This window comes from Brachyhypopomus gauderio, chromosome 7 (assembly GCF_052324685.1).
Source record: "Brachyhypopomus gauderio isolate BG-103 chromosome 7, BGAUD_0.2, whole genome shotgun sequence".
In the NCBI taxonomy this organism is placed as follows: Eukaryota; Metazoa; Chordata; class Actinopteri; order Gymnotiformes; family Hypopomidae; genus Brachyhypopomus; species Brachyhypopomus gauderio.
Genome location: NC_135217.1, coordinates 33359747 through 33386719, shown reverse-complemented (window position 1 = coordinate 33386719; position 26973 = coordinate 33359747). Strand labels below are relative to the sequence as shown.

The window sequence follows — 26973 nt, the reverse complement described above, 5'->3', positions numbered from 1 at the left end:
CATGCTGGACGTGTGCACCACAGACACGTGCCCCGAAAGGACAGCCTCTGTACACATCACGCTTGACCTGGGACTGGTGGACGATTGGGGTAAATCGCCAACACCCCCCCCCCCCCCCCCCCCCCAACCTTCTTAGGAAGGGCAGTACTCGTGTAAGAATGGGTCAACAGAACATGCAGGGTTTGATGGTCTAACATCTAGCCACTGTGAACCCATGCTGGGGGATATATGTAACCAATAACACCAATTCTTCTATTGACACAGCTTTACATCATGATGCCGTGTGTGTGTGGCTGTTTATATTAGCTGGCAGAACACAGCAGAGGGTGCCAGAGTTAACATGCAGAGAACTTTACTGTAGTGCTAACCCAATAACCACAGAAGCAGAAACACATTCATAAACTGCTATAAACACTGACCCCCCCCCAAACACACACACACACACACCCGTTCACACGCAAAGTAGATGCCACAAAATTATTAGATTATTCTTAAAGTTGTATTAGTTATTTTGTGTGGGAGAAACTCATATAGACACGAGTAAGTACTCCTCTGGCAAAGAAGTCTTCAATTAGTGAGTGATTTATGGCTACTTCAACACATTCACTCACTTATTAACACACATTATCTACCCTTAATGTATGCCCAGTCACACTCAGCATGGAGACAAATGAAAACATACTCGTCACATATATTCTGCAAAGTACGCACATGCACACACAAATACACTATGAATGCACTCATACGCACAAAGTTTTTTAAGCCAGTTGGACAAAGGTTAAAATGACTATATTCCAAATGCTTCTATTTGATGATTTTGCAGTCTCAATTTAGTCCCTCAAGTCCATTTAAGATGAAGTTAGAGGTGAGAGTCAGAACTCCCCATTCACAAAAGCAGTTTGGCTGTGTTTGAGGTGAACTCTCATCTTACTAGCCAGAGACACTTCTCCATCCTTGTGCGTGTGTTTATGTGCCTGAGAGTGCACTTTTGAAAGAGAACACAAATACTCTGAAGACATTTCTAATGACGTCCTCACTTTCTCTATGAGATATAGAGGCCCATCACTCCTGCATTTAAAAATCAATGCCTTTCAGCACCACTGGAGGGAGGGAGAGATAGAGTGAAAAAGAAAGAGGGAGAAAGAAAGGCAGAGAGAGAAAGACAACTAGGGAGAGGAAAGAGAAAGGGTAGGAAGGTCTCCGCAAGATCACTCTGATGCTAACATGCATTCCATTAACTTCCTCCCCTCCCAAGTGTTCTCTTAATGCACTGAGATGATACCCACTGTACTCATACTTCTGTCTTTATGAAAATAAGATACACTCAACCAGATAAAGAGAGCTTAGATCTGTGTCAGGGCAGAGCAGTGGAAGACACCATCACATCTATGGCTATGACATTCACAGGACCTTTCTGCGCTCCGGCCAAATCAATGCTTGCTGTGTCTGAAGGGATTCCGTGGCCAATTAGTCACCTTCTCTGCAAAAGCATGAAGACAAGGCCCACGAGACAACTGCAGCTTCCGCTCGGCCTCACCGGCATTCTCACTTTTCTCGAATGACGCACATACAGTTTTCAACATAGCCTGATATATTCAAGATCTGACGACGTGAGAAAGGGATCATCGTGAAACAGACGGACAAGGTAATGACACCACCCTGAGACAAGAGTGGCAGCAGAAAGAGTGAAACGGGGTGAGAGTTAATGGCCCACAAATAAAACACGGAGAAAGTGACTTACTTGACACGATACGCCATCATCATCTCCTACAGAATCCTCCAAATCATGATGCGTGTCCTGCAGTTAAAGGTGGAAGTGTAAGTGCGTTCACATACTCACTTATTCAGCACAACATATTCACCAAGACAAATGACATATCAAACCAACAACCCACCTTAGTAACAGGGTCCTACACTCTCAGTGAACCGTCAAAAGTGGATTTGCGGGAATCAAAGGCCTGAATATCAGTATTACATAGAATGTAAGTGATTGTTTCGCCCAGCAGACATGGTCAACAGAAATGACCAGACTGAGACTCACACTGGATCCACTGTGCTAACGCACCCTTTATTCTGCATGCCGTCACTGGGCAAATTACAGCAGCAGTCCACGCACTCATCACGCTGGGTGTAGCCTCAGACAAGGTTCTCGGTCACTGCCTAGCCAACAGGATGACTGATGACCTTACTGCTGACTGGCTTGACCGTGGCCATTCATACTGCAAATCACTCCCCTACTACACACAAGGGTTCACACGCAATCTTATTACCACATTCTCAGGATTGGTGTCCAATAAGACAAAAGAAAACTATTTAGACGGTTCTGGAATTTAAAATATTGTAATCGCAGTATTTTTGTACACTACATTACATATCCAAGAATATTAGTAAGATAAGATAAGACGATCCTTTAACAACACTACCATGCTATACAATGCAATGGTTTAGTAATAAGACCTTAGTTCTACATGTTTATCTGTTTGCCTGGCAGTATTTGTTGTGGATTAAGAGTAACAGGAACTTACTTGGTCGTTTTATGTTTTATCTGAGAAACAATGTTGTGTCAGTGTTTACTCGGGGTGAATAATTGGTAATATTTGCGTTACAACTGCGTAATTGAGGCCCATCCCAGAATAAGTAAAAACGTTCCTCCCTTGACTCGTGTTGGTAATGGCGAACTGAAAATGACGGGGTCTAGACCAAGACATAAATATGCAAATGTTTGCAGTAATGTGGAAGTGACATGTAGTGACAGAGCGAAATGACTAAAGTATCGCTGATAGCACTGGGGGGAGGAGAGGACTGATCTATGATTCACTACTGCCATGACGTTAGACTTCACACCAAAGACAAGTTATCTCAAGTCTTAAAACTCAACTAACATGTTATTCACAAACAAAACAGGCTACACGGGATGTCTGAAATCATAATAAAACTAAATTACCCACCCGTTATATCTGAGCCCTCTCACTACACGTTATGCAGATACGAACAGTGATTAATTCTTTTTTTTTCTATTCCAATTCCAACATCCCAGATGAGAGATTTGAGAAAGTAGCAGACACAGCTGGGAGGTTTGCCTCTCTCACAGCAGCTAACACAGAAACAAGCAGTTCTAATAAAAGTAACATTTGAACAATGTTGGTGCCGCTGGAAACTCACCTCACTCCCGATTGCCATCTTCCTCCAGGGGTCCGCCAGCTGCGCCAGGGGCATCTCGGCGATGTGAAGTTGAGCAGGTACAAACGGACTCTGTAACAAACCAGCCAGTCTAATGACTTTTAAGGTATCTGAAACGACTATTTCCGCATGTGTCTGGGCGCTTAAAAAAAACCCCAGAAAACACTGAAGTGGGGGAAGTAAACGCTCAGTAATTCATAAACCGCCGCCACCTCTCCACCTTGTCCTCCGTCTCCGTGGACCCTGCTGCCCTGCGCCGCTACACTCCCTCTCCGCTCCGTGTGTCTGAGGCAGTACAGTCTCACTTCCGTTCTCCCAATATGGCGCCTCATACAGGCTCGTCTACCTGTCACACAGAGGAGTCACCCTGCGTCTCCTTCACAGGGAGGGACACACTGCTTCATACGGACCACACAGGTGCGAGCACAGGTCCGTGCCTACCCAGTCACCCACTCCTCGTGGGTGGTTTTGTGCCAATTACAAAGTCGACGTTTTACCATTACTCATAAAATATTTTTTTATGATTGTACCCACGTGTTTCTGCGCTCTGGTCAATCACAGACTTCTTAAAGTAGCCTACACTTGTTTAAACAATGTGATTTTAATTTAGAAGTATTAACTGAATAATTTCAATCGGCTGCAGGACAAAGCAATGTTGGAAGTGGCTTTTGAAAAATAGGCGTCATAAATGATCATTTGCGACACCTACCGACTTCAAATTGAACTTGTTGATGATTCACTGCAACACTACACTGTAAAGAATTGCTGTTAATTTACAGCAGAATTCCAACAGTATTAACCTGTTATTTTTGAAAACAGCACTCTACTGTTAATACAAACAGAAAATTGGTAATTTACTGTTCTTTAACAGGACTATAAATTTACAGGGAAAATCTGACAGTAAACTACTGTATACTTCATATACAGGAAGCTGCTGTGAACTGATAAGCATTGTGGGTATCTTTGCTGTAATTCGAGCGCCCCCTTTTGAGCATTTCCTAATTACAGTAATTAACTGTAATTAGCAATGGCTGCAGGGAGATTAGAAAATTTTTTCCCTATTTTTTTCTACTTGCTTGAGTGTTTTAGCAGTTGTAACACTGCATTGTGGTGCAAGTTACATCGTGGACCTGAAAACCTAATCTAAGTTTTTAGCCAACTGTACTAAGCTAACAAAAAATATTAGAAAAATACTTAGGCTAGAATTTTATATAAGGGCAGTCATGGCCTGGTGGTTAGGGAACTGGTCTTTGTGACCGGAGGGTCGTGGGTTCGATTCCCAGACCTTAGGCCATGACTGAGGTGTCCCTGAGCAAGGCCCTTAACCCGCAATTGCTCACTTGTATAAAAATGAGATTAAAATGTAAGTTGCTCTGGATAAGGGCGTCTGCCAAATGCCATAAATATAAACCCAGCCATTGATGGTTAAGGGTCTTGCTCAGGGGCCCAGCAGTGGCAGCTAGGAGGAGGGGGGGATTCAAACTCAGGACCTTTGGATTGCAACACCAACGTCTTAACCACTGAGCTACCGCTGCCCTTTGAGCTGTTGTTTTTGTATACAGAGTTCTGTTAGCTGTAACAGAAATTAACAGTAAATTGCTGTAGATTAAAAAAAACAGTAATATTGTGTAGATTGTGTTTACAGTATTATGCTGTAATTGTAATTACAGTATCCGTAGTGTAAAAATAGGGTATAATACTGGTGAAACTGCTGCCAGTAAATTACTGTAATTTTACATGGACATTTTTTACAGTGTAGTAACCAAAACCAAAACTAAAGCCAATGACAAATATTATCAAAGTGTATTAAGGCCTTACATTGATTAATTCCCTAAGGTATACTTGGATGTGCACATTTTTGTGTTTTTTGTGAAAGGTGAACAACAGGAGTTTGTAAACACACAATAAACACGTGTTTAATGCATTTTGAAGGTCCTACTATTGTATAGTTTGATAACAAAACTTTCCATTATGATTAACAGCAACGCTTTACTATCGTAAGATGTAGATGTGTTAACACCACAAAGACAAATTAAGTAGTTTTTCCCCCTAACCAGTAACTTCAGCATTTGTTTTTCAGCAGGTTAGTTAATAATCTACACAAATGTGTGGTATGGATAACACTTGTGAAAGGTGCACATCAAGGGAAGGAAATGGGACATCTTACAGACTTTCACCCCTAAGCAGGCTAATGCAAATGAGGGCTGTGAGTGGCAGTAATGGGACAGCACCCAGCACTGACTTGTTCAAAGCTGCCTTGGCTTACCATCACACAGCCTATTAAATTTGCTGAGCTGATAAATACTGTTAGCAAAATGTATTAAAGGCAGAATGTGCAAAGTGCTTCTGTACTGTCACATTGTATGTGTGGGGGGTGTTTTTAATGATTTATTTAAAGGTAAAAGTGCCTAGTAATATTCTAACCCAAGACGACAACAAACCAGAATAATTTGCAAACATCAAACTGCTGCTGCCAAAAACAGAATCTATTTAGACACATTTTTCCTTCATAGTCTGTAAAGAAAACATACAGCAGACCAGACACAGATATTTATAATATTATCTCTCACATTTTTATTTTAAATGTCTCTTGTTGATCTCAGAGAAAAATAAACATTGCGACAGCTAACTGCTTCCAGGAATGTATAATACTTGACATTCTACATGATATAAATGTCATCTGTGGGATTTGTGTGTTTGCAGTCAAGTCACAGAAATAAGGCACTCTAAGGCACTCGAGACAGCAGATCTCTTAAGGACAGAAATAGGTTTGTTTTGCCAAGGTGCTCTGTAAGAAGAATCAACCAGGGGGAGGATGAAGATAGTCATGATTTTTAGCTGATGCACTTAAGCTTTGACCAGGGGTTCGCATCTCTATTCATGGCTCACTGTAGAAGAACTGGTTCTTTCAGCAGGGAGTCTGGCTTCACCCCCCCCCCCCCCCCCATCTGTAATGCTGTGTCCATAGTAACAACAGGTTTGGAGTTCCCCAAGAATGGGTCACTGGATTGTAGAGTTGCTCTCCAAAAAGCCTGAAGAGATTACTACACAAGGGCTGAGGTTAAAAGCTGCCCATGTCACAGTGGCTGATGAATGGAGTCTGTGCTAGTCTGTACTCAGGTCAAGCTGACATTTACAGGTGTGCAAAAGTGAGGTGAAAACCTGAAGCCTTTTTAAATGTGAAACATCAATGCCTGTCTCCCGAAACAGAGAACCCGGGAATACTTATACAAAGGTACGAGTAAGTTCAGATCCACGGGAAAATGGTTATGTTTCCATAAAAACCATTAGACACACAGCTTCTACAATTAGAAATGCTACTGGGATTTTGGTCTCTTAGGGCTGTCATTAAGTCTTTCCATCTGTTAGCCAGGCAGCATAACTGAATCCTTCCATGTACTTGGAGAGAACCAATACAACAAACCAAATCAATGATGTCACTTCATGGAAAAGCAACAGAGAGCCTATTAAATTCCTTCCCTCTATGAATATGATAAACAGGGCTCAAAATATCAGACACAGCTAAGAATCAGCATCTGCTGTTTATTCCCACTTCCACCTGTCAGTGTCTTTTGCATATTTTAGCTGTTTGCCATTAATTTGAGGTCTCAGAAATGTGTTATACTACCAGTATACAGGCCAAGATTTTGCAATACACTTTTCACAATTACCAATTTTAATGCAATTAATTTTCAATGAACACTATCTAATGTAAGGCAATTTTGTCATAAATGCAGCAAATTCTCCAAATCTCATTTGTAAAGGACCAAGTCATGTGATTGACTATGTATATATGTGCGTTATCCTCATTCCTGTAATGATATCAGCTCTCCAGTGATGCCCATATCTGCTTCAGTCAAGCCCTTATGACATATTTATTGCTCTTGTAGGTGACAAATAACAATATAACAAATTCACACAATGGCACAAAGCACGCGGTTAACATGGTGAAGAATGTGCCACCTCTTTCCATTTTACAGTATACACTTCTGCAAAGAGGACTTCACCTGGTTAGTGGCCCAATCTCCAGACTGAGTGATGCACCTGGGTAAGGACCACTTTGGCACAGAACAGAACCTTCTAGGTGATAATATTCATGAGCAAATCGAGCAAAATAAAAAAATCACAGTGCTGTGTTTTTATTGCTCATGAAGATATGAGCATAGAAAGAGAGAGTCTCAACTGGGCTCATGCATTCTCATTTCCAGCACCATAGAGGTGTTTAACATACATGTGCATAAAACCTTTTCTTTGACTACTCTACACCACTGAACTGAGAGCAGCTATAAAACGCTAAATCAGACATTTGATGATGTCATGAACTAAACTGCAGTCCCGCTGCGCCTAAATTACTACTGACACAGGTTCACTAGCACATGCTGCTCACAGAGTCGTTATCAGCCTTGAAGGCTATTACACAAGTATTCTGAACATTAATAAAAGGATAATAGCCAGTCTATAAAGAGTGTGAGAGAACCTTACCACATACATTTAATTACAAATGACAACCTATAGGTATTTGTATAATTTATGTTTTATTTGGCACCTACATGTTTTATCAATACACCTGTTGGTATTTAAACTACATAGCATACAATAAAAAAGCTATTGTAATACAAATACTTGATTGAACATAAAAAATTGATGAGCTAATTTTTTTTACTCCTCATAGGCCTTCATACTGTACTGGACAGATTACTGTAATTCCTTTAGTGTGATATAAATCCTTGTGTTCATTAATAAAGTAGCTTAAACCATATGGTCATCCGTAATGCATGTGAGTCTTAGATGATCTCAAGGTTCTTCAGATGGTCCGCCTTCAGCTTCCCAGTGCATGATGGTTGGCATGGTGATGGCCATGCCTCAACCCCATCTCCCTGGGCACCACCGCCTGTGTGGGAGAAGCAGACGGTGCCTCCTGTGTGTCTTGACGAGATGAGTGCACTGTGAACCAGTCACAGTAATGGCAGCTAAAACACTTAAATGGTGCTGTTGGGTAATTCAGGTTTTCAGTTGATTTTAAAACTTGCATTTCTTAGGTCACAAATAAACAACTGTATAAATATGGTTCAACATAATAGTATCATATCACTTACAACATTTAAAACAAGGCTGAAATATCTGAAGGACTAAGGTTAAAATAACTGGTTATGTGGGTTACTAAAAGGCCCAGTGTGTGCACTGAACATTAACACTGCATGAACAAAGACTGAGATGGTTATTAACAAACTCGTACATGCCGTCAGAAGCTGAAGAAAAACAACTGGGAGAAGTATATTATCTGATCAATTATCTGAGGATAGGTTTGTTGTTTGTTTTTATTTTTTTTAAGTAAAATTCAGTTGGAGATTCATATATACAGTGCAATTTCACAAAATTTTGTTAGAAGCAGCGAGAACAAAAGAAATGTTGATTTTACGAGACTAAATTCATGTTTGTGATGTCGTTTGTGTTTTGCTTATGATGTCCTAATTGCCAGCATTTTCACAGACCTGTGCACACATCAGATGGCCAACAGCTGATGGACAAAAGACTACAGGCCGCTCTCCACCAACAGAGCTGCTGTGTGGAGCCTAACTCGTTATCACGGCGAACTCAGCTAGATGGATAGTTATCTAGATAGTATCGCAGGGAACTATCCTAGATAACACTCACGATACAACATAAGCTACCAGGTTAGGATGATGCACCGTGTGGCGCATGGACAGTTACTGTTAGAAGGGTACTCCATTGCCGTCTGTAAACACATTTGCTGTAACACATATAACTAACAAACAGCATACATGTTTGTTGTCTCTCGTGGTTCGCATCACGCAGGACTAGTGCTTAGAGCCAGAATACAGAACTCCCTAAGTTCCTCTATTAACCGATCTGCGTCTTGAAACCTGCCGCCTTCTCCATTTGTTGTCGATCGTGAAACGACTATCAAAATTCTGGTTCATACCGCCGCCTACTGGCTGTGAAAGAAAAGTACACAATTTGGCTGGACATTTATATTTCGTAATACTAGCATTACCCTCCAAAATTCCTAGTGATGCATTGCATGACCCTATAATAAATATCTATGTACAGCTTCTGAAACGTGCCCAGAAACGATGAGTAGTATTGAATATACTATATAGAACATTTAAGATATTTAAATATCATTAATAGGCTGTCGTTACTTGTATTTTACTTTAGTTTAAGTTGCCATATTGTATGTTGACACACCAGTTAAACTGATCAATGATTATATTTTATTTTATTCTATATATAATAATATATTTTATATTATAATAACTATATTGTAAGCAAACTACGTTGACACATTGTTTCAGCATTTGTTTGCATACTCTTTCATGGAATAACAAATTATTGTTGACAGACGAATAATTAATAAATAAAATCCCGCTATATTTAAACAAAAACTGGGTCTGACCATCAGCATGACCAAGAATCAGCACAGAAATTATTTGTCTTTCGCATTAATACCTTAGTAATGATATTTCATTAGACTCGATAATGATATACAATGTAAATGAATGTGTAATAGCACGTACATGACACCTCTTGTGCAGTAGGCTATAGCTAGGGTTGCAGCGGTAACCGGTTTCACGGTATACCACGGTATTAAAATGCACGGTTATCATACCGTGTGCGTTTGCTTATTACCGGTAAAAAGCAAGCCAGCGGAGAAACTGACCCGCGCATGCGCAACTCCGCTCCGGTTCAGCTACTCGGCACACAGCAGTGAGAATGGCAGAAAGTGCATCAGACTTAACACATTTTTTAACAAAAAAAAAAAGCTAAACTAAAATCAGTGGCGAAAATGACGTAATTGCGGTGGCTCCGCCCGTGCGCGAGGGTCTCGCGCGCTGTCGATTCGCGAGGTCGTGCACCTTTCGAATTTTGTAACTTTGCGCGCGCTGCGCCTCAGCGCAATGAACAAAGTCATGTTTGCAGGATTCATACACGTTTAAAAGGTGGAATTAAAACACTTGTACGTCACTTTAAAGGTCCGTTTCAATATTTCCCAGCACCTTCAACTTAATTAAGTTAAATATTTATACATATACTCGAAATAATTTCGCTTTTTCATCACATTATTTAATGGTTGTTTATTTCCAAAACGCCCAATCTTAACGTCTTCACGTTCTCTCATGTTTCGTCCTGGAATTAAAAGAGGCTCGTATTTGTTAACGTAAGACAAAAGAACTGTGCGGAGTCGCGCGCTACGGTCACTAGTGAAAGTATAAACCTAGCTTTTTATGGTCCTTGCTTTCACTGGATGTGAAAGACGCCATTAATTTACATGCGTTCAAATTCTAACGTGCCTGTTTTTGATATGTTAAAACCAGACTCGGTGTGAAAGCCTTAAAATAGAAATCTCTATTGTGATGATGTCAGAAATAAATCCTCTCTTCCTGCAGTATCTGGTTATATTCCAACTTGGCAGTACAACGAACGTTTACAACAGTTGTTGATCAGACACTGACCCAGGCTGAGTTTATCAGATATTAAATAATTTAAACTTAAATAATTGTACTGAAATCCATGATTTAGGTTTCTCTAATTTTGCAGTATTTATATAAACATGTGTACAGCTTTTTTTAAAGGACACATTTTGTATACAATAGTTCCAGGTTTCTACAATAAATAGTTAATTGAACAAAAATAACTTGTTGTAATTTCTTTAAGGGTCAGTGTATCTTTTAACAATATACAAACTAACTGTGATACCGTGATAACCGTGATACCGCGGTATTTTCTGAGACGGTTATCATACCGTGAAAATCTCATACCGTTGCAACCCTAGCTATAGCCTGTGTGTTTATTCGATGCCATACTGAGAACCATCAGTTTAGGGTGCAGTTTATTTTTCCTATTGAAAATATCAATAGACCTACAGTGTTTTTATAAGTTGCAAACAAAACCAAAATCATCATACTTTCTCCTTTACAAAAAGGGCGAGTTTTGCTTTAAATGTCAAATCCAAAACGAAGCTCGTTTCAGCATGGAGAATTTCACCACAAGCGCGCACGAGCAGCGTGGAACGTTTTTTTTTTTTTTTTTTTTTTTTAACGCAAGCTGCGGAACTACACGGAACGCGCGCGTGGACGCGCACGCACGCTCCCTCGCCGCCGTGACGTCGCACGCGCCCAAAGCGGAAGGTCAAAGCGCACGAACGGAAGTGAGAGCGACGTCCCGTCCGCCATTGTGGAACCTGGTCAGGGGGGAGAAATTCTGCTCAGACGCCACACGGAGCGAACGTTTCGGGGGGTAACTCGAGCAGCACTCGCCACCCAGGACGCCCTCGGCAACTCGACGCTCCCTGCCGCCGTCGCCTGCCACCACCGCGCCCTAAAAGTGTCCGAAAGGGGAGCGACAGCGGCCGTAGAGAGAGAGTAAAGAGGCCGAGGCGAGAGGAGAGAAGGGGGGAAATAAGCGTGAGGCCCGCGGACAGTACGAGCAGCAGCCAGTCGGGGTTCCTGGAGGTTCCTGGAGGATGTCTGCGACCACCGTGGACCAGGTACCGACCCCCCCCCCCCCCCGCCCTCACATACCCCCCAGTGTGGTGTGTTTTCCCCTCATCCGCTCCTCCTTATTCAGTCGTGTCGGTTTTACATGCAGCAGGCGCTCCAGCCCGGGCAGCTGCGCACAGCCATGGCCGCCTGGCTGGGGGGTGTTGGGCCGGACCGGCGCCCATACGCGGCCCCGGGTTTAATCATACTATCACTCTTTAATTTTACAACACTGCCTTGTTTGTTCGGACCTGTTGGTGTGGGATGTGTAGCACTTCTGTACTGTTGGTCTAGTTTAACACAGAGAGGCAGCGGCGTTGGTCCGGCGTTGCCCCAAACTGGGCCCTCTCCTGCAGGCGTAAACATTTGGTCGAGCAACTCTTTGCCAGTAAATTCAGTTCTTAATGTTTTTGCGGTGTTTCAGTTTCATTTTTTGTAATTTCTCTCTCGTTGTGGTTGTTTTACACGCACCTCCCGCACGGTTTCAGAGACCTAAAGGACAAGGAAATAAAGGTACGTCACCTGTTGTAATGACCGTTTTACTGGACCGGGTAGTGTGCACATGTTGGACCTTCTCCCTGGACATCGCAGAAGTGTAATGGTTAGCAGTTGCAGTCTAGCAGGTTATTTGTATGGTGATATCTTTAAATTATTTTGGGAAGGTCGTAAAATGAAGTCGAGTTACTATTCACAATAGAGTTAACACTGTTAAGATTTCATAGCAACGTTGTACGTTTTGTTAGTCTGGTTATACGCTTGTCTTGTATTGCTTAGAAAGTTTAATTATGATGATTTGGAAAGCCTGTTGGAGATCTCTTTCCAGTCATGTCACCTCATAGTATGCAGGCTTACCTATTTTTGCATAATCTTCTAGTATGTATTAGCTCTACTTAGGCTAAGCTTATTGAGCTGTAACCTACTGGTTAGTAAACACTGTAAACTGGTTAGTAAAACACAAACAAGGTGAAAAGCTATTAAAAAAGCTATTAATGCTTGCTCAACTCTTTCTATATGTTTATTTTAGTGCAAAACGGTTCAATGCATCAGAAGGATGCAGTAAATGATGATGACTTTGAGAATTACTTAAGCAGCCAGACAAATCAGGTGAGCCAAGCAATAACCATTGTTTTTTATTTTTAAGAAGTCTTATTAAACATTTTAGTAACTAATTGCAATGCTCCAAAAGACTACGTTTAATTACTTCCAACAAATATGTTGTTGCTTCCTAGCATGAACCCACTGTTAAAAGTGCAGGCTCCCATTTACATTAACACCTTCTTTTCCAACAATATTTTGTGCTTGACCTTTCATTAAGATAAAATGTATATAATGAGTACCTAATACATTTTAAATTACTTCCCATACAGAGTAATAGCTACCCACCAATGTCTGACCCCTACATGCCCAGCTACTATGCCCCGTCCATTGGATTTCCTTACTCTCTGGGAGAAGCTGCGTGGTCTACTGCAGGAGACCCCCCCATGCCCTACCTGACCACCTATGGACAGATGAGCAATGGAGAGCACCACTTCATCCCTGATGGAGTGTTTAGTCAGCCCGGAGCTCTAGGCAACACGCCTCCCTTTCTCAGCCAACATGGATTTAACTTCTTCCCGGGCAATGCAGACTTTTCCACCTGGGGCACCAGTGGCTCACAGGGACAGTCCACACAGAGTTCTGCGTACAGCAGCAGCTACGGCTACGCCCCCAGTTCCCTGGGACGGGCCATAGCGGACGGACAGGCAGGGTTCGGCAGCGACACACAGCTCAGCAAAGTGCCGGGTCTTAGCAGTATTGATCAGGGAATGGCCGGCCTCAAGCTCGGCTCTGACATGGCGGCCGTCACTAAAACTGTGGGCTCCCCTCTGGGAGGGGCGGCGGGCATGAGTAGTATAGCTGCCAACAACATGGCGCCCGTCAGCTCCTCCGCCCCCAAGCCCACGTCATGGGCGGCGATTGCTAGGAAACCTGCTAAAACTCAGCCCAAGCTCAAGCCTAAGGCCAGCACGGGACTGGGGGGCGGTGCTGCCATTCCGCCACCCCCCATCAAACATAACATGAACATTGGCACCTGGGATGACAAAGGCTCCATCACAAAGCCCCCCCTCGCTCAGCAGATGCTGCCCCCTCAGCCGCTGGTGCAGCAGCAGCTCCTGGCCCAGCCACAGCCCCTCCTGCAGAGTCCCTTGCCCCCGCAACCCCAACACCAGCAGCTCCAGCTGCAGTCCCCCCAACCGCCTCAGCAGCTGCCCCCAGGCCCCCCTCACCCTCTCCAGCACCACCCGTCTCAGCCCGCCCCACCCCAACCCCAGCACCCCCACCCGCAGCAGAGCATCCCGCCGCAGAACCGCTGGGTGGCTCCCAGGAACCGGGCCGCCACCTTCAGCGGGGCGGAGAGCTTCGGCCTGGGTGTTGCCGGCACCCCGCTGGGCACCTCGCCCTCGTCCGGTGCCGGTGAGGCCCACCCTGTGCTGGAGAAGCTCCGAGCCCTCAACAACTACAACCCCAAAGACTTCGACTGGAACTTGAAGAACGGACGCGTGTTCATCATCAAGAGCTACTCGGAGGACGACATCCACCGCTCCATCAAGTACTCCATCTGGTGCAGCACGGAGCACGGCAACAAGCGCCTGGACGCGGCGTACCGCTCGCTGGCCGCCAAGGGCCCCCTCTACCTGCTGTTCAGCGTCAACGGCAGCGGGCACTTCTGCGGCGTGGCCGAGATGAAGTCCGCCGTGGACTACAACGCCTACGCCGGCGTCTGGTCTCAGGACAAATGGAAGGGCAAGTTCGAGGTGAAGTGGATCTTCGTCAAAGACGTTCCCAACAACCAGCTGCGGCACATCCGCCTGGAGAACAATGACAACAAGCCCGTCACCAACTCCAGGGACACGCAGGAGGTGCCCCTGGAGAAGGCCAAGCTCGTGCTCAAAATTATCGCCACTTTCAAGCATACCACCTCCATCTTTGACGATTTTGCACATTACGAGAAGCGTCAGGAGGAGGAAGAAGCCATGCGCAGGGTAAGCCACACGGCTTTCCCGCACGCCGCACCGTAGACGCGCGGGAACGACGGACGCGTCTTTGGGTCCCGCCCATCCTGTCGCTTCAGCCTCGCGGGAATAGAATGCGGTCCGCACGTTCATTCATTTCAAAGCGAGGGTATTTAATAGCGCATTTGCAAGCAGAGTTAGTTTTTGTTTGGGTTTTTTTTTTCTTCATTACATGTGCTTCAAACACAGGAAACGGATATATCATTATATGGCAAAAATATAATTACACTTCTGTTAAGGAAGAAAGAGGGTGTGAAATGGTAACAAATTTTAAATGTGTTTGTGTATTCAAGTGTCTGGATCTTAATATGTATTACTTGGCCTCTGTATTTTTAAACATACTTCTTGGCAATGGGCTCTCAAAAAGATTATTATAAAGGAGAAAGGGGTGAGGTTGGTGGGGTAAAAAGGCTTTAACCTCGTAGTGCAACACCAAAGGTCTGACTGGGGACACCACTCCAAAGGAGTTTAAACAGCAAGCAGTTGTCCCATTGATACGAGTTAGACTGATCTTGTTTCCTGCCCACACGCCACAAAATTAGCAACAAACTTGACGTTACCTCAACATCAGTTGATTTTCACCTCCATTTTATGTCTTATCATGGCAGATACACTTTATAATATCCTGCATTTCATATGGATATGACAGCAGGTTAAGTTATACTTCAGTTTCAGCCACCGTTGTCACAGAACACTCTGGAAGAATGGGTGTAAGTTTGATCACCCGAGACTGCTTTGCAATATTAGTTGTGTGGAGCTCTCGTTGGAGCCTACTTAGAAAGGGGCAATATGGAATCAGTGGTACAGGTCACACGAGCATCTAGTTTTTCTCAATTGGGGAGCAGCACTTTGGAGAATTGGGTTCTGCTGAGACCCTGATTTCCATCTCTAGTACATTTGATTAACAATTTGACCTGGATTGCATGGACACTAATGAATTAAAATATTAAAGCACGGCCACTCCCCCCGCCCTGCCCACAGAGTCTAGCCCAGAAACATGAATTAGGATAGAAACATATTTAACCACAATATTTAATAAAACACGCTTATTCAGTTAGAAATGTTTCACTGTTCACTATCGTTTAAAAATGGTTCAGTAATGGCGGCGTGCAGTGGCAACACTCAAAGGTTCGTCTGAGTGTTTTGCTCATCAGCTCACAAGACCTTGCGGACGACGGGCTGTGATTTGGAATAGACTCTAGACTATTTTAAAGCACAATGGAGCACTGTTGACTGTCACATATGTGACTTTCTCACATGTTAGGTGTGTTCACAGTTGTTTGGATGTTAAGTGGTTTGTTTTCAGTTGTGTGGCTTATTCAACATTCTGTTGTGACTTTAATTAGTTCCTTTCACTAGAAAACCACCATTTGCCCAGTGAACCAAATGTTATGGGGCAGGGTTGCTCTCTGTTGTTTGACTTTTACAAAATAATTTAAGAGGCATTTTGCCCAATTGCAGTTTTGAAAGCCTGGAGTATGGATGGTTCTGGCAACAGAGCAGCGTTTTGGACCAGGATAGACCAGCCGGAGGCGGACGTGACTCTGCTGCTACAGTTCACATTCTGCACATTCCTGTTCCCAGACGAAGCCCAAGTGGGTGCTGCTCTTGCTTTGAACAGGAGGAATTTGCCCAGCGTCTGATTGTTCTTGGAAATCTGCTCCCGTCTTCCAGGAGCATCAGGCAGCTCTTGGTTCTGCCTGGAAACGCTGCGTGTTTGGGGGGTGGTGATCTCAGACTGAGTATCTCAGGCCTTTAGAATGAGGAGTCCAAGGTTGCTCTCAGTAATGGCCTAATGCAGGCGTGTGTGCGGTTGGACGTTCCAGGTTTAACTCAAAAGATGTGTAATATGGTACCATGGTACGGAATTGGCTATAGCAACATAAACCCTGCAGACGTAGGACGGATGTGAGCAGAGAGACCGTCTTCTGCTGCCTGCCGGCTCGGCCCTGACCAACCTAAGTTGGTTCGTTTGCGCCATGTTACACGCTCATGAATATTTCAAGAAGGCGTACTGTGGAAGGCCGATGCTCGGCTGACGGAGGCCGCTGAGGGGATTTATTCCCGTGCGCTGCGGGTTCACTACACGCTATTTTAGTGACCCGCGGTGACTCACGCGCTCACCCTCCACGACACGCTGCCTGGGTTCACCCGCTGCTTGTTTCTAGGGAGCCCGCAGGGTTGAACGGACGCGGTGGCGCCCCCAAAGATCGGGCCACACTACTCTCAGGTGTGCAGCACACGCAGAACACGAGCTGGGCCGAGCCCAGAGTGAGTAGGACGCGCGCAACACAGTGCCTTTTGTGGGGAGACTTAATTGGTGCCCTCACAGTCACCCTGCTAGTACGGCTGAATGTTATTAATGGCGTAGCAGCCACAGTCTCTGGCTGTGTGTGTTTCTCCCGTCACTGTGGGAGCCATCTTTCCCCTTCAGACTGCGTTCCGCAGTGCCCGTCACGCTGTGGGCAGTTCCACCATCACTTTGTCCATGTCCCACTGGACGCAAACAATATTGCTGGCTTTCCTTCTTTCCTTCCTCCTTTATTTTTTTGGTTTTGTTTTTTTTTTTGCTTATAGGCCCTCTGTTTTACCTGCAAATGGAGCAAACCTGCCGACACATGCTGTCTGCTCTCCAGATCTGCCTAACGACTCCTCTGGTGCGTCTCCCCATCACGTCATCTCATATTCTCTTTTCTTCCTTTTTTTTGCAGGAGCGAACTAGAAATAAGCAGTAACCTTACAGCGGTGTCCCTGCTAGAACTTCAACACTAATAATGTAGAACCTTGAATATTGCCTAACCACAGAGGAAGAAGGGGGTTCTGAGATATTTTCTGCTGAAGACCATGTATGAACACTTAACACGATCTATGGACTATTGTCAATTTTTGATGCATTTGCCCTTATGTCAAGTCTCTCACAAAAAAGAAATCAAATTGCTCACTTAAACTGTATCTTTAAGCACTTTCAGTCCTTCGAGAAGCTTCTACCAGTACCCTTAACTCACCGGACTTCTGTTTGGTATGAACTGACTAACCAGTGTAGTTGGTTTTGAGGATCTCACCAGACTTATTTGTAGGTTTATTGTCCTTTTTCTTTCATTTGGTTTTTGGAGTTCCTCACAGTTTCGACACTTTTGTCGAGCGCCCTCGGAGGAGACAAAAAAAAGTGTGTGTAAAATAACAAATCTTTACTTGAATGGGTGTGAAGGTCTGTGGAGTGATCAGGACTGAGGTAGGCGAGGTGTGTGCCCTACCTTATTGAAGCCCAAGTTGGAATAATCATGGCCGTTGTCGTAGAGTCCCCTGCCCCAGTGTAACATCTGTTTCCGTGTACCAAAAGATAATTATGCAGCTTGGTGGACACCACCAGTTCATGCACATTTTTTGTTGTTGTTATTTTGTTTGTTTTATTTTCTTGTATTTGTCATTCAAAAGTGCATTTTTTTTAAGGGGAAACTTGCTCTGTGATGCCATACCCTCACAGCTGCCCTCTGGAGCGTATGTATCTCACTGGGAGACGGGCCTCACGCTCGTGAGCTCCTCCACGCCGCTTTAGGGACTAACTGCCCCCACCGCCTGCCCCAGACCCTGCCACCCACCCCTCGCCCGGGCAGTTTTGTCCCCAGTGCAGGAGCTTATCAAGAACCATTTTCTCCTTTAGGTGACTCACTAGCTAAATAAACATTATCCATGTTTAGTGATTCCATGTTTTTGAGTTTTTACTTAAACCAGAAATGTGCTGTTTCTCACGTACGTTTAGGGGCTCCAGACATTACACATGTTGTCCAAATTTTGTCGTGTTGCATGAGAGGTTTTGTTTTGGCATTTGAAACTATATATATTGAGCATTATTCTGAGGACATGCAAAATATGAAGTAATCTATTTAGGTCTTGATTATATTGATTGAATGATTAAAGTTAATGCATTGCTGTGGCCTGAAGTATGGAACAGTCCAAACGGCCACGTGCTGGTGACTCCTGGCTGGAAATGCCGGTGTCTGAGACCCACATCCTTTCATAAGGCCCGATCCTCACCCACATCTGTGAGCAATATAGCGCAGTTGTTGTCTGTGGTATTTCCTGTTTGTTCATTAGACGCTGCCTTTTCCATAGGTCCAGCAGGTCTCTCTCTCCCTCTCTCTCTCTCTCTCTCGCCCCCTCTCCCCCCTTCCCTCCTCTCTGTCTCTCTCTCTCCCTCCCCCCAGTCTGTGTGTGTCTCTGTGCTGTGTGGATGCGGGTAAGCACTCAGCCTTTGCTGGCAGGGCAGCACTTCACTTCCTTGGTTGGATTCCTATTTTGGATGGAGTCGGAGGATTCAGCCCCTGCAGAAAGAACCACCTCTCCCCTCTGTGTGGTTTGATTTGTGGCCATGTCTGTTTGGGTTTCTGTAAATCGATGCTTCGTAATGATGCTAATGCTAATTGCATTATGATGTGATTAATTAATCTGATTTTAAAAATAAATATAGATTTATGGAACCAGAAAACTGTCTTGAGTGCAGCAACTTCAAACTCACTCATTATGCTTTCATGACCACACATTATTTTTAGCTAATACAAATACATTTAATCCATCAGTATGGCAGGTCTCCTGGTTAAATGAGCTTCAGAGGATGGGTCTGAATTTCAGGAACCATACGATATATTTAGGGATTCATAAAATATTGCTGAGTAGATTCTGAATTGTCTATCGGCAGACTGCAGCAGCCATAGTGTCGTTTTTACTCTCCATGAGTCAGAATTCCTCATCATTTACCACTTGCCCCCCAGTTTTCTGTATGGTTGAGTGTGACTTCTGCATATGAACCGTTCAGTTCACTTGGTCTCTATTCTTTTGTTTGATGGAAGGCGATGTCATAGACAACTTTGTCGCTAGATGGCGTCATTTGCTTATATATTGTTATGCACCCAACACTCGAGAACCCATTTTATGTCAGGGAAGATTCACATAAATTTCACAGATATTTTATGCATGATGATACATTATAATTAATGTTTTTGCAACATTTTAGCAATTATTTGTGGGGCCGGGTTCATTACTGTGCCAGGCCTTCAGAGATATATGCTGTATTACGTTTTTAAAATGGAAAGAAATTTGGCCACATAATGTAGCTTTTCCTAATGCATCCCAAACTTTGACAGGAGAAACTACCACTGGCTAATAAATCACTTGAGTAATTACTAAATCTGAAAAAAGTCTCAGCCAGTTATAACAAATACAAGTTGTTGTACAAACCAGTTAATGGGTTTTTTTTTTCTTTGTTTGTTTTTCTTAACCTTGAATTTTATGGTTTCTTTATCCCCCACTCCTAGTTTTTGGGCTAATTTTGCTGCCTGTGCTTTTAATAGGCCTCCAAACACATGTCTCCAAATAACTGGTGTTTCTCACCGCACCGAAAGGAGTGAAACAAATTCCACGCGTCCTTGTTTCCTCACTTTTCATGTCTAGTTTTTGAGTGCCTGAGCTCTGAGCACCTTCTCAAAGATGGACATGTATCTGTCAAAAAAAACTGAATCCTCTGACCCTTTGAAACAATAAATCTATGATTGTTTTATCGTGTGCAGTTAGCCAAGTGGTTGAAGATTTGCATCACACTATCCTGCTTCCTTGCCTCAGCTCCACTCCAGTCTATTCTCAGTCCTTGAGAAGACACAGATGGTCCAGCAGAGAATAATCTGACCACACACACGTCCTTCCTTTCAACTGTTTCATTTCACACAATGATGCATGAAGCCCCCAGCTCCTGTTTCCAGCTGTAGAAGAACCTGGCTGATGGGCCTGAAGAAAGTGCTTACACTGCCCACCAGGCAGCAGAAGTGCCTGCAACCTTCTCCTGTTATCCTGGATATAATATGTGATATTTGGGAAATATCACTTCTTCACTGGAGAGTGAGAATATTCTCAAACCAAGAATGCTTAAGTGCAGTTTTTGGAGGTATTTAGAGTTCAGCATAAATCAATTACAATGTTTGTTAATCACTTAGTCTATGTAAAGTGGTTGAGATCCTGGGCTTCGTTCCAAACACAATTAAGTACATTCGGCATTTAAAGACCCTTTTTTATTTTATATTTTTAACTTAAGGCACTTGCCCAATGTTTACCTCATGCTAATGAGAATCATAATCAAGAGAGGCAATGCATACTTGTTTAGTATGGTACAAGGGCACATAATGGAAAATAAACAAAATCTAGTTAACATAATTCAGGCCTAATCATCACAGAATTATGTGTAAACAGTATTTGGAATTGAGGCTAATTCTCTCGGTATAGGTCAGAGGATCCAAAGAGAGGTGTCAGTTTTAATGTGTGTGTGTGTGTGTGTGCGTGTCAGTGTTGCCGTGCTCAGCAGACAGATCTCTGGGTTATTAGAGACTGATGAGCTCATAATCACTATTTACTTATTTTTATAAGCCTACCAACATAAATAGTAATTTATAAAAAGTAATAACTAATTATAATCCATTATTTTGTTAATTCACTGATCACTGAAATAAAACACACAGATTGCAATATTCTGTAAATGAGAAAACATTTGCAGTGCAGTAAGCACTTCTTCCAGTAACATTACAGATGTGCAGTCTGCTCTCAAACACAGTGAGTGTCCTCAAGACTCATTAATGGAGCTCAAACTCAGCAGAGGCATGAAGAACTTTCTCAAACTGGTCCAGGTAATAGACGTCATTTAGTAACAGCCTTTGAATATCAATTTGTCTCATGATTTTGTTCCACGAACTTACCAGTGAGGTTTCAGTTATTGGCTAGCAAACCCAACGAGCTCTGGGGAAGACGGTATACAAGTCTGATGAGATCGAAGATGGACAGAAAGGAGAAAAATAAGACTAACTCAACATAAAGGAGAAAATGTACTTTTCCCATTTCAGTGTTTTCAGAGTCACCCTTTTCTCAAAGCTTCTATAGACTCATTTGGGAAATATAATTATGATCCAGCCAAAATGATTCACCTAGCTATATCATGCTCAGATTAAGCTAGTTGGTTGCTTCATGGATTTACACCTGACAGGTGTAGAATATTACAAACACAAAAACCTCATGCTAATAGAACATCCTCAAAAGATGTCCTAAGAACGTTTTATCAGCAACACCTTCGCCCAGGCGCACATGAAGACCTCAAGCCTCGGAGTGAGACGTGTCACTACTGCCTCTCAGGGGCTGCGGACCACTCCGCTGACCTGCTTAGGGGCCGAACCCTCTGCAGCCACAGGCATCCAACTTCCCCCTGTAATACCTAATGGAGATTAAGGGCCATTAAGGCCTCTTTGCTGCATGTGCAGTTTCTATTGATCACATCGACTCAACTCGTTTTAGCCAATGATCCGATTACGCCCCCCCCCCCCCCCCATCCATCTTATGTCTCGCCGGGTTTAAGGATGTCTGTGGCGCAGCCCCGGTTCTGGACTGCTTTGCTTGGGGGGGCAGTAAAACATAATGAGGGGGCATGTTGATAGTCATGTTTATGAAGCCAGAAATATATTCAAGGCTTGATTTGTGCATGAATGATGACTATTGATACTGGCTTAAAGTGATGTATTAGGTAAAGAAATAAAAATGCACATTTTCGAACTTAAAACTTAAAACACAATGATTAAAAAATACATGTTGATTATGTAAATGGAGAACAAAGATTATCTAATTGTATTTCATTTCAATACTGCCATTACTAATAGAACAACTCTATTTCATGAAAGGCTGACAAATGTACCTATACACAGACTGAGAATATTCAAACATGGAAATAGGAATGACTGAGAATATTTATATTACTGGGAAATTAAAATATAAAGAAAACAAAAGAATACAAATTCTGTTATAAAAGGGAGTATTCGTCACATTTCTATTTTGAAAAAGAAAAAAATATGAAAGTACATAAAATAAGAAATCTATCTACTGCACTTTAATTGTAAAAAATCTGGTAAAGTATTGAAGTTTTTATTGATGTTATGAAACGTACTGGTACAATGCGGTATTTATGCACAGTATAACAATACTGGCTGTGATGGCGAGGAATCGTTTAAACCAGGGATGTCAAAGTCAAATACACCGAGGGCCAAAAAAACAAATTTGTTACAAGCCGAGGGCCGGACTGGTTCAATGTTTATTAAAACATATTGAAATGATTGCACATAGCCTATTGAACCAAGACCTAACACAGTGTATATTATTTAATGTTTAAATGAATAAAGCAATATTTTCTTATGGATCTGTCAGTAATTTCAAGTGAAAACATTTTTCAATAGGCAAACAGATAAAAGCAAACTTCCTTCAAAGAAAAATCACATGAAGACACACAGAAGACACACAGGTTTACCTTTTACCTCCGTGAACATGTACTCTGCCTCCCACCTGGCTTGAAACCCGTTCTCAGTGTCCACCTTACATTTAGTCATTTTTGAGAAGGGGGATAGCTGAACGTTGATGTCTGCTCTGACTGCTGATTTAGGTTTATACTTTCGCGAGTGACCATAGTGCGCGACTCCGAATTTTAATGTTGCTTTGTGTTGCAGGTTTGAAAAGTGCTGCAATTTAGGCTAAAGTACTTGAAAATGTTTTAAATTGTAACTACTTCGTTTCACAACAAATATCTGTCTGACTGAACAGTTCTCTTGTATTACGTTAACAAATACGAGCCTCTTGTAATTCCAGGACGAAACATGAGAGAACGTGAAGACGTTAAGATTGGGGAAAATAAACAACCATTAAATAATGTGAATAAAAAGCGAATTATTTCGAATCATTTCGAGTATATGTATAAATATTTAACATATTTAAGTTTAACGTGCTGGAAAATATTGAAATGGACCTTTAAAGTGACGTACAAGTGCTTGAATTCCACCTTATAAAGGTGTATGAACCCTGCAAACATGACTTTGTTCATTGCGCTGGCGGAGCCACTGCGATTACGTCATTTTCGCCGCGCGGACCCTCGCGACGCTTCGCGCTGCAGTGACTTCGCAGGCTACCGTTGCATTGTGGGGAATGTAGTGTAGCGTGTAACGATTGTCGAGCGGCCGAGGGAGCACCATGTAGCGATTGTTGTAAAATAAATGGGTCTTATTTTTTACATTGAGGGGGCGGGACACCTCGACTGAGGGGGCGACGCCCCCATTCGCCCCCCCGTGGCGCCGGCCCTGCCGCGACGGCTTGCACGGGGGAAAGAGCAGCCTCGCGCGCTGTCGTGCACCTCTCGAATTTTGTAACTTCGCGCGCGCCGCGCCTCAGCGCAATGAACAATGTCATGTTTGCCGGGTTCATACACCTATACAAGGTGGAATTAAAGCACTTGTACCTCACTTTAAAGGTCCAGTTCAATATTTCTCAGCACGTTAAACTTAATTAAGTTAAATATTTATACATATACTCAAAATAATTCGCTTTTTTAATCACACTTTCAAAACGCCCAATCTTAACGTCTTCACGTTCTCTCATGTTTCGTCCTGGAATTACAAGAGGCTCGTATTTGTTAACCTAAGACAAGAGAACGATTCAGTCAGATATTTGTTGTGAAACGAAGTAGTTACAATTTCAACATTTTCAAGTACTTTAGCCTAAATTCCAGCACTTTTCAAATCTGAAAAAGCAACATTAAAATTCGTCAGGTAAATGTTCATTCCCCTGTTTTTTATTACCACATATCGTTTCGGACAACACTGCGCGGCAAGTATTTAAACGCTTCCGCCGTTCGCGCAGGTTTAGGAGAACCAAGTTAGCCTAACCGCTAACGGCTAATAAAATAATTTAAGCAACACCTATGTAAGAGGTGAGTAACATTAAAGCAACGAAAAACCACAGTTAAGCAAATATTATCATGTGGAAGTCAGTTTAAACTCAGAAGAGTGTTTACCAGTATACCTGTCTTTCACTCACACTAACAGAACATATACTGCCGAACTGAACCATTTGGGGCGGTCTGCCGATTTTTATATGACTCAAAGAGCCAATCAGGAATAAGCAAGGAAATATCTTCACGCTGTAAAGCAAAATGCATTTTTGTGATTGGTTCAGAGATAATTAAAAAAGCCGTTGCTTGCATTGTGCTTGGGGGGGCAAAGACACAATTTGGGGGGGCAATGCCCCCCTCTGCCCCCCCCTAGCGCCGGCCCTGCTGTGGCGTCACCACGCACCCATACGCTGACACGTGCACTTCCTGCCGAAGGCCCAGGATTCTGGGTGAGACCAGCAGAAGATCAGATGGGAGGAGGTGGAGGTGGATGGTCCCAGATGCTCTGAAGCCCAAAGACAGGCAGCTCAGCCGCAGGACACCTGAGGGACACCTGAGGGACACCTGAGGGACTTATGATTTGGAATCACTGCAGTTACTACCACTGACAAAGTGTCTCATTAATTTATCTGGATCCCAACTCACAAAGGATGTCCCACTGGGCATCAGAGCCCCCTGTTTCTTTCTCTCTCTCTCTCTCTCTTCTCTCTCTTCTCTCTCTCTCTCTCTCTCTCTCTCTCTCTCTTCTTGCTTCTCTCTCTGACACACACACACACACACACATTTTCCCCCTCTCCTAGTCACACACACATTCTTTCCATCTCTTTAACTCAAATCAAACATTCTAATAAGCACAGCCCAATGTTATTAGCAGCATGTCCCTTGGAGAAACCTCTTGTTCACCGTGCGTTAATCAGATTCTCTACAATCGCTGTTCTTCCATGACCATGAAATGGTGATCAGTCTTCGGTGTGAGTGCACTGTTCTCTTGCTCCCAACACTGGCGTGACCAGGCAGAGGCCCCTGGCCCCGTGCGGCTGTATGCACGGGAAGAGCAGATCTTCTCCTAGTGGCCCCTCACAAAGCTCAGGAGTCCACATGAAGAACATGACAGAACTGGGTCTGGATCCACAGAACGGCTTGTGCCTCAGATTACAGCACCCCCCCCCCCCCCCCCCCCACATAACGCTCTCTGATCTGACACACACCACTCCCTACAAGAGTGATAGATCCAGGACAAGCAAGAGGCAAACAAAAGCGAGGGATTGTATATCGCTTTGTATCGGATTGTATATCGCAGCCATAGACTTTCAGGATGGGGGCTCCTCATTTTAGTGCTGTTGTCTTGATGTAATTAGATACGCAGATATATATATTTTTGGTGCACGTTGAAATGTTGTTAATGTTATAGTATTTTACAGTTTCTGGTTGCGCAAGAATTTCAAGTGAAGAATATTCAAACCACTCGTGCAAATGTGGCAGTTGTGCATAATGCAAGATGATGGAGTTTTTGCTCGAATGCAAAATTGGTTCGTGCAGAGAATCCTATGCAAATGTAAGTGTGTAATCATCTGCAATAAACATGTATTTACACCCTGGCCTCTTAGGGCATTGTTGCCAGAAAATAATTTCGGAGTTTGGAGCTTTGAAGTTCTAGTTTTAGAACTTTAATTTAGACACATGCACCAATACAATGTGCTTAAAAATCCCTTCTGAACTAATGTCAAGATGTGTGAACCTCTGCAGTCCTCCTGACACAGCCATGCATGTGTAGCTGTGCTGTAGCATGGGAGATGAAGGACAGTCATGGAAGGTGAGCGCGGTTTGACGTGTCCCTGCCGTCAGGGCTGGGTACTGTAGGTGCCCTTTATCCTTCTGTAGAGTCTGCTGCACTGAGAGGTTAATGACAGTCCCTCATTACCCTTGTCAGATATGTATGAATGTGCTGCTTTGCTGTGTGTTTGTGTGTGTGTGTGTGTGTGTGTGTGTGTGTGTGTGTGTGTGTGTGTGTGTGTGTGTGTGTGTGTGTGTGGCAAGCAGATGGTCACTGCATGAATAGAGACCCTCAGACTGTGGCAGTCCCTCAGTGGTGAGACAGGAGATGAAGACCACAGACCTGATGGGTGGGTCAGGCCCTGAATACTAACACCAGACTGCTGTAAACACACACGTCGTTTAAAGGGTTAATTTCATTTAACCAGCAGTCTCAGTTTCCTGTATGCACATGTATTTAAGTCTTATGAAAATAACTTAAGTTGGTTGTATTTTTGCCTGGGATGCGGGTGCTCCCCAAGATTTTGCCGAGTTTGAATATTAGACATTTTCACCGCGCTCTGCTCCTGTCTGACTCTGACAGAGCACGAGGACACTGTATTGATTCCTCAGAGCTCCTCTCTGCCGAAAAACTAAAAATCCTTCTTTTCTTCTGCAGTGTTTTCCCAAATGCCACAATTTGAACAACACAGTTTATGGGGGGGGGTTTCTAGCACACTGTTCAGGTCTT

General features: G+C 43.4%; 2 protein-coding genes across 4 annotated transcripts in view; one reads left to right on the top strand and one right to left on the bottom strand.

Moving 5' to 3' along the window:
• The window catches only part of rps6ka3b (ribosomal protein S6 kinase, polypeptide 3b), a 27556-nt gene extending 23925 nt beyond the window's left edge, over positions 1-3631 (bottom strand). The window contains exons 1-3 of one of the 2 annotated variants that reach the window (XM_077013412.1): positions 3393-3631; positions 3163-3252; positions 1742-1798 (exon numbers count right to left, since the gene is read on the bottom strand). In XM_077013412.1, the coding sequence (XP_076869527.1) occupies positions 1742-1798; positions 3163-3252; positions 3393-3512 (267 nt within the window). In that variant the 5' untranslated portion in view covers positions 3513-3631. The remainder of the gene's footprint in view (positions 1-1741; positions 1799-3162; positions 3253-3392) is intronic. The other variant, XM_077013414.1, reaches the window with a different exon arrangement.
• Positions 3632-11330: 7699 nt separating this feature from the next.
• ythdf3 (YTH N6-methyladenosine RNA binding protein F3) lies at positions 11331-19220 on the top strand. 2 transcript variants are annotated; one of them, XR_013132502.1, is made up of 5 exons: positions 11331-11689; positions 12170-12194; positions 12706-12785; positions 13049-14813; positions 17446-19220. XR_013132502.1 is itself a non-coding variant. In XM_077013411.1 (5 exons), exons 1-5 carry the CDS (start codon positions 11666-11668, stop codon positions 17467-17469), a joined length of 1809 nt encoding a protein of 602 aa, XP_076869526.1. In that variant the 5' UTR covers positions 11332-11665; the 3' UTR covers positions 17470-19220. The 2 variants fall into 2 exon arrangements, 1 of the variants encoding a protein (XP_076869526.1); XM_077013411.1 differs by having other exon boundaries at positions 11332-11689; positions 13049-14704.
• Positions 19221-26973: the final 7753 nt, after the last annotated feature.

Bases quoted from the DNA above. Each gene is read 5' to 3' on its own strand.
- ythdf3 (XM_077013411.1), top strand. From the start codon at position 11,666: ATGTCTGCGACCACCGTGGACCAG. The intron at 12,786-13,048 runs GTGAGCCAAGCA...CTTCCCATACAG, and splicing joins TAAGCAGCCAGACAAATCAG to AGTAATAGCTACCCACCAAT. The intron at 14,705-17,445 runs GTAAGCCACACG...TTTTTTTTGCAG, and splicing joins AGGAAGAAGCCATGCGCAGG to GAGCGAACTAGAAATAAGCA.